The 8,391-nt window shown below is 47.3% G+C and overlaps 1 protein-coding gene across 1 annotated transcript; it reads left to right on the top strand.

Moving 5' to 3' along the window:
- Positions 1 to 4,077: 4,077 nt before the first annotated feature.
- On the top strand, positions 4,078 to 6,135 carry LOC135115273 (skin secretory protein xP2-like). Its single transcript, XM_064031850.1, has 2 exons — positions 4,078 to 4,105; positions 4,996 to 6,135. The coding sequence occupies exons 1-2, from the start codon at positions 4,103 to 4,105 to the stop codon at positions 6,133 to 6,135; spliced, it is 1,143 nt and encodes a 380-aa protein (XP_063887920.1). The 5' UTR covers positions 4,078 to 4,102.
- The last annotated feature ends 2,256 nt before the right edge of the window (positions 6,136 to 8,391 follow it).

Below are 8,391 nucleotides of genomic sequence, written 5' to 3'. Positions count from 1 at the left end.
CATGCCAGTGGAGCACCTCAGGTCTCTCCTTCCACTTGTAACACTTTAATGTAGACTTTGTTTCTATCCCTGTCTGCCATCTAACTAAACCACCTTTTTCTATCCTTTTCCTCACCTCTGTGTCCTATCCTCCTCCAGTTCTCATCAAGATTTTCCCTCCTTTTCCACCTATCCATTTCCCTACTCCATGCTGATCTAAAAGAGTTTTCCCTCACTATCTGTTTCACCCACCTATCCTCATCAAATCCTTCTATCTTCTTCAAAAAGCTCAGCTTCCCTTTAATTATTCTCTCTCTGAAGATGCTCCAGCCCATCTCTCCTCTGACAGCTTCTACTGCTGTGCTATATGAACACCTAACCTCCACACACCTAATATATTCTGGATCTTCTCTAATCTTGTTAAGTCTCCCTCCTGGAAGTAGGTAATTTCAGACCCATACAAGCAGTAAGGTACTGCCATTCCCTTCCATAAACTTCTGCATACCTCATACTTGTTGACTATCCTACTCCCTGCATTCATTATCATTCCTGTCATCTTCCTGGCTTTTCATTCATTTATTTTCAATTGTTTTTCACCTCCTGTTCCTTCTTTGCTTACCTCTAGCCCCAAGTAAGTGTACCTCTCCACCACCTCTAGTATGCTGTTCCCTAATACCCACTGTCCCTCTACCTCACTGTTAAACTCCATTACCTTACATTTTCTGTCACTATACTTAACACCCCACTCTCGTCCATATACACTGGCTACCCACAACAAGTCCATGTCCTCCTTACTCTATCATCAGCACTATGTCATCAGCATAGGCTAGACATCCTAATATGTCATCAGCATAGGCTAGACATCCTAATATGTCATCAGCATAGGCTAGACATCCTAATATGTCATTAGCATAGGCTAGACATCCTAATATGTCATCAGCATAGGCTAGACATCCTAATAGGAAATCGAGCCGCGCTGCTAATCTAGTAATTTACCAGTGCCTGTCTTAATGCTTCCACACCGTGCTCTATGAACTCACCTATGATGCCATCTGTCCCTCCTGCTTTCCCTGTCTTGATGGCTCTCACTTCTAAAGCTGTCTTGCTCCTCTATCTCAACGTCTTCCATTCCCCTATATGTATTCCTGTAAATGGACATATTTCCTGTTTCCTCTTCTTTTTCCTCCTCCTCCAGCCAAATAATCCTGCGCCAATACTCCTCCACTATGAGCACCACTTACTCCTCGCTGCTTGCCTCCCTGCCATCCACCTTCAGCTTCACCCCCTGGAGTGTTCAAGCCAAAGACAAGGCAGATTCCTCAAGCGTGTTGGAAGATCCAAATCGTGGAACAGGCCGCAAAGCTTGTAAGGCACTCGGCAAATACAGCAGCAGTGTGGGGAACAGGAACACCGGTGGATCTAGGCGGCAGCACAGGGAAGTGATGCCTGCTGGACTGGACGACAAAGCACGTGGAGGTGTGCCTGGCAGCTAAAAGCAGTGACGGCAGCCCAAAAATCCCAAAATCACTCGGTACAGGCACAGAAGGCAGCTTGGTAGCAGGAGACACACTAGAAAGGCTCGGCCAAAACAGGAACAGACATGATAAAAGCAGGAGTACGTGGTGTTGGGCTTGGGTGCGTTAACAAATGAAGTCCGCTCAGGGCAAAAAAAAAAAAAAAAAAAAAAAAAAAAAAAAAAAAATACTCACAGGAAGCACTGTGGGAGCACCGCTGCCATCAAATATGTGATAGAGGGGGTGAGTTGGCACATGTGGTGATGTCCAAATCCAGGGATAACAGCAAACACTTCGTAAAATATCTCCCAGTATAACAACAAACTACCAAGAACAGAGGAAACGTGAATATCCCTAAGCCTAGCCGCTGACTGACTGAAGGAGCGCACGTGACGGAGTGATGAGAGTGATAAAAAACAAAAGGGGAACGAGAGGTGTTGTACATACAAATTATATATATATATATATATATATATATATATATATATATATATATATATATATATATATATATATATATATATATATATATATATATATATATATATATATATATATATATATATATATATATATAAAATAGTAGTAATAATGATAATAATGGCATAAATAAAAAGAACTTATATATACATGGACATACTATCATACTTTTTTTATACATACATACTTTTTATGTCAATATAGTAGAATCCCTCTTATCCGGCATCAACGGGACCGCCGACATGCCGGATACTTGAATATTGCCGGATACTTGAATAAAAGTGAAATTATGTCCACAATCACCACCCTACACTCACGCATCTTACCATAACAAAGATCAGCTGATCTTAATCAGCAGCTGATCTGATCAGCTGCTTAAGTGTAAGCACAACACGCTTCCTCTTTTCTACAACTTTAGGCATGATGAAGGCGTCAGGCGATAAACAGTGCACACGCGGGACTGAGTCACTGAGTAAACACAATGCCGTGGGCCGCGGGTGGCGCGAAGCAGCGCGCTCTGGTGGCGAGGGGACAAAGTATGCCTCGTGCGGGAATTTTAATCAATTTTATGAGTACACATTGATTTTTTATTGATTTTAAGGCTCGGGGAAAAATGTGCCGGATACTTGAAGCTGCCGGATACTCGAATGCCGGATGAGAGGGATTTTATTGTATTCTTCTCCATTTCATGATTTAAACACCTGTAACCCCAGATGAAATTTTTATCAGCAAGAATTTTTACTTAACAATTGTGATATGTTTCTTTACTTTAAAAAAAGAACCATTATAAATATATAAAATAGTATTTGAGTTCTTAGGAGTACAGTACAGATAATAATCATGTTTCGCTTAAAAAAAATAAATAAATAAATAAAGACAAGTAAAAACACTCACTTTTTCGATTGATAGATAATTTTTGTACATCATTATTGTTATCACCATTATTTAATCTGTAGCTTCCTCTGTTTTGTTTCCTGTTGATTCTTCATCTTTTCGTCTCTTCCTCCTCCCGCCACACGTCTTCCGCGCGAGTACGAACCCAAACACTCATCGTCATGTGTTCATACGTGTTGCATTGAAATGGAAACCACTATGAAAACCAACCAACAGTGAAAAGAACCCCGTCAAAGAGAGAGAGAGAGAGAGAGAGAGAGAGAGAGAGACGAGGAAAAAAGTTGCAGGGAGGAACAGAGACAGAAAAAACAAAGAAACAGGGGGAGAGAGAGAGACGCGGAAAATACGAATAAAGGGGGGAAAAAAACGAGTTAAAAAATGAGGCAAAAAGCAAGAAATAGAGAAATAGGTTTAAGGAAGCATAACCATAACCATGTAGGAAGGTAGCCGCCGCCACGCCCAAGGACGCGACCAGGTGTGTGTGTGTGTGTGTGTGTGTGTGTGTGAGTGTGTGTGTGTGTAATTAATAGTGTCTCAGGTGAGCGCAAAGCAGGAATGATTCTGTGATACCAAAAAAGAATTTTTTTTTTTTTTAGATTCTTTTCTTTCTTTTTTCGTTCTCTCTCTCTCTCTCTCTCTCTCTCTCTCTCTCTGGTGTGTGTCTTATTTAATTTATGTTTGGAACGTTCTCTCTCTCTCTTTGGTGTGTGTCTTATTTAATTTATGTTTGGAACGTTCTCTCTCTCTCTCTCTCTCTCTCTCTCTCTCTCTCTCTCTCTCTCTCTCTCTCTCTCTCTCTCTCTCTCTCTATCTATCTCTCTCACTGAGCGTGTTACAATACATACTCGATATTTTAAGATATTTCACACAAACGAACAAAAACACACATGGATTAAAAAAAAAAAAGCCGACAGAAAGAAAAAAAAAAAAAAAGAGAAGGAAAAAAAGGAGATAATTTTGTGATAACCTTGTGTGTGTGTGTGTGTGTGTGTGTGTGTGTGTGTGTGTGTGTGTGTGTATTTCTTGGTATAAACGGAGCGTGAAAGAAGTAAAAGATGGATGCTGGGGTAGACAGAGGAGGAGGAGAAGGGGAAAAGGGAGGGGGAGGGAAAAAGAGGTGAAGGGAGGCATATTGGGGGAGGGAAAGGGGGGGATGGGGTAGGAAACTCGTGTTTATAAGAAGGGGAAGGGGCAGGGGTTGGCCAGTGCATGGTGGAGTGGAGAAACAGGAGAACATGGTAGGAGACGGTAGTAGCAGTAGTGGTAGTAGTAGTAGTAGTAGTAGTAGTGGTGGTGGTGGTGGTGGTATTGGGTGTGTGTGATCTTCAGTTAATGCTGTGGTGGTGGTGATGGTGGTGATGTGTTTTTGTGAAGTGGTTGTGGTGTCCGGGTGGTGAAGTGATAGTGGTGATAGTGGTGATAGGGGTGGTGACAGTGGTGGCAGGGGTGGTGGTGATAGTGGCAGTAGTGACTTGTAAGGTTTTCAGGACACATATGGAGTTTCTTTTTATCACAAGGAACAACAAAGGATATCAAACGTCAACAGATTTCAAGCCATTGGTAACCACGTGCTTCACATTACACTTTAAACTGCACTAACTAAAGTATCGGAGCAAACTAACTAAACTGCACATGGATGAGAAGAACAAGAAAATGAATACGATAATGTTGTCTTGTAGATGGGTATAAATGCTTCTTGGTAATGTGTAGAACCGTAGAAAGTGTAGTGTGGATTTTAGGGAACTTTGGATGATATGCCTGTATGTGTGTGTGTGTGTGTGATTCACCTACGGTCGTCTGCTGGTCACCCAGCCAGCCGTTCCCCTACGGAAAGAGCTCAGATCTCATAGTGACCGATCTTTGGGTAGGACTGAGACCACTGACACACCACACACCGGGACAGCGAGGTCACAACACCTCGGGTTACATCCCATACCTACTTGCTGCTAGGTGAACAGGGGCTACACACATTAAGAGGCTTGCCCATTTGCCTCGCCGCGCCCGGGATTCGAACCCAGGCCTCCCTGGTTGTGAGCCGAGCGTGCTAACCACTACACTATACTACACTACACGGTGTGTGTGTGTGTGTGTGTGTGTGTGTGTGTGTGATTTCCCTCCCTCCCTGCAGAAAGTGTTGGTGGCGGCCCTGGTGGTGGCCCTGGCAGCGTGGCGGGGGAGCGAGGCCCTTCCCAAGCAAGCCCCTAACGCCCTCAGGCAGAAGCCCTGGTCATGGCCTCCCCCCAAGCCTGCAGCAAGCCCGCCCGCCACACCTCCTGCGGATTTTGGGTCCCGAGTCTCCCCTGGTGATTTTGAGCCGGGACTTGTGGCCCCTGAAGGTGACGCAAGGCCTGAACTCGCAGCTCCCGGCGATGACACAAGACTCGAGGCTCCTGAGGGTGACGGAGGGTTTAGTCTCGTAATTCCTGTTGGAGGTGACGAGGAGCTCAGCCCTGTGGCTCCAAGACTCGGAGCTCCTGTGGGTGACGAACAGTTTGATCCCTTTACTCTCTTCGAAGGTGACGCAGGCCTCGTCACTCCCGCCGGTGACGCAGAGCTTAGACTTGTAATCCCTGGTGGTAGTGACGCAGATCTCGAGGTGCTGCCACCAGGAGGGGCTGATGCTGGTGTTGTCTCGGTGTTTCCTGACGGAGATGAGCAAGGGCTAGATGCTGCGTCTCCTGCTGGCGATGATCAGGGGCTGGACTCCGCGCTTCCTGGTGAGGACGAGACGAGCCTGCTGGAGTTGGAAGTGCCTGGCGGAGAGGGAGAGGACCTGCAGGCTGCTGGGAGTGAGGCGAACGTAGTATCCAAATCCCCCACTGGAGACACCACGCAGATCGACTCCAGGTTAGGCTTGGCAGCACGCCGCCGCTCCCGCCGCCAGCGCCGCCGCCGCAAGAAGTCACGCGCAAGAGTCCCCGCCAGTGCCGAGGTGACGGTGGTGCTTCCTGGACCAGCGCCCTTCCCTGAGCCACCAACCTTTGACACCCTGTCTGTTGCTCTGCCCGCCGCCTTGTCCCCGCAACAACCCGCTGTCCCTGCACTGCGGCCCGCCCCTGCCCTGGCCCCGCAACTACCCGCTGTCCCTGCACTGCGGCCCGCCCCTGCCCTGGCCCCGCAACTACCCGCTGCCCCTGCACCGCGGCCCGCACCTGCCCTGCCCCCTATTCCTGCCCTGCCTCCACAACTGGCCTCTGTCCCTGCTCCTGCTCCTGCCCTACCCCAGCAGGTGCCCCGTCATCCCTGCCTACGAGCCCCCGAGGCCTGAGGGCGGCGGGTTTCTTCCACGCCTCATCTCGCACTTCGCCACCAAGATGTACAAGGGATCGTCGGAGCGCGGCGGCGGACTGTTCGGCCTCCTCTCCTCCTTGTTCATGAAGAAGGACAGAGATGACGCACTGAGTCCCTTGGTACAGGACATCAAGGAGGGGGCCAGGCAGGGACTGCGGATGGCGAGCGGCGAGCTGGCCTTCCAGAAGCAGCAGAAGGCGAAGAGTCTCGGGGAGAAGGTGAAGGATGCGGTGCAGACGGCGGGACAGATCGGTCAGAGTCAGTACAGAGCCTTGCTGCAGAAGAAGGAGGCGAAGAAGGACTTTATATCGGAGACGGCTGGAAATGTCGGGGCGTACGCGGACACCTACACCGAGGCGACCTACAACAAAATGGAGGACTCCGTGAAGGCCGTGGGGCGTCTGCTGAGGGATGTGGCGACGTCCTTCCTCGACGCCATGATCCTGAAGGGCCAGGCAGCCACGGTGCTTGTGCGGGACCAGACGGACACCAACGAGAAGGCGGTCGGGGCGGTGGTGGGCGCCAAGAGGGAGGCGGCCAGGGACAGTGTGCGGGCCCTGACGGATCTGGTGGCGGGACGGTGAGGCGAGGGTGAGCCTGTCTCCTGATGGCTGGCCTCATGAAGATGTGCGCCCCACTGATGCTGCTACTGCTGCTGCTGCTGCTACTACTACTACTACTACTACTACTACTACTACTACTACTACTACTGCTTCTGTTATCTCCTCCATGTAATATCTTTCCATATACTACATCTAGGTATAAGATCATCATACTACTACTTCTACTACTACTACTACTACTACTACTACTACCACTACCAGCACCACTACTAATGCCTTCCTACAAACACATTCATCCACATTTCCTACCACCATTACCTCTACTACTTCTACTACTACTAATACCACCACCACCACTACCACTACCACACCCCAACCATACATTCAACCCTTGCCTTCCTACAAACTCACACTAACACCACCAGCCCCACTACTAACCACAACCCTCACTATACCCTTCCTCCCCTTCCCTTGCCCTCGCCTTTCCCCCAATGCACAAATAACCACCCCAACAACTCCCTGTATAAGTAACCACCCCTGCAGTCCATGCCTCAACACACAAACACACTCACAAACCCTGATAATATACCCCACACTTCCTTGTCTTGCTCCCGAACCACCCCCCCCTCTCTCTCTCTCTCTCTCTCTCTCTCTCTCTCTTCGCTTTGAATATCACTAACCAAGAGATTGCAAAACTTTTTATAGACTACGTTGCCTTCCTTCTTCCTCTTGCACCTCCATCTGGCCTTCCACCGCAGAGGGTCACGATCGGCTGGAAGAAGAGAGAGAAATGAAGATGGACAGAGGGGGAAGGAGAGGAGGCTGCAGAGAATGATTGGTTGGTCGTGTGTAGAAAAATAACCTTGTCTCTGGTAATAGAGGAATGAGTGAGGCATGAGGGTAAAAGAGAACGAAGGAAGTGTTGGAGATGGACGGTGGAGGGTGGACGGTGGAGGAGGGAGGGGAAGGAAAGGTGGGATGATTAAATTGATGCATTAAAAAAGATTGTTACGAATGTGATGCTTTTTCTTTATTGTTTCCTGTTTCTTGTGTTTCTTTACGTGTTTTTAGCGTTTTTTTTTATTTTTATTTATTTTTTTTATTTATTTGTTTATTTATTTGTTTATTTATTTATAAGTTGAGTTGTTTATGCCACCGCGAGAATTTGGTGTTGTTATTATTAGTTTTATCATTAGTAGTAGTAGTAGTAGTAGTAGTAGTAGTAGTAGTGTCGTTTTTGTTGTTGTGGTTGCTGTTGTTGTTGTTTGCTTGCTTGTAGCTGTCCCCGTTTTCCTTACCAACATGTTTATTTATTTATTTATTTACTTAAAGGGGAAGGTACACATCTACACTGACGCCTGAGAAAGGAACACACACACACACACACACACACACACACACACACACACACACACACACACACACACACACACACACACTAACAACATCAAAGGGGAAAGACCTGAATACAGAAAACGAACGAAAAACCTGAACCACCACCATCACTACTACTACTACTACTACTACTACTACTACTACTACTACTACTGCTGCTGCTGCTGCTGCTGCTGCTGCTGGTGGTGCTTTTCTTCATTGCTTTCCCACGTTCATTGTGTTTCCCTGTCACTGTCAACCATCCGTCACTGAATGAGAGACGAAAAGGAAAAAAA

The sequence above is a fragment of the Scylla paramamosain genome, chromosome 29 (genome assembly GCF_035594125.1).
Source record: "Scylla paramamosain isolate STU-SP2022 chromosome 29, ASM3559412v1, whole genome shotgun sequence".
In the NCBI taxonomy this organism is placed as follows: Eukaryota; Metazoa; Arthropoda; class Malacostraca; order Decapoda; family Portunidae; genus Scylla; species Scylla paramamosain.
The sequence above is the reverse complement of the archived record's forward strand: the minus strand, read 5'-3'. Positions and strand labels throughout refer to the sequence as shown.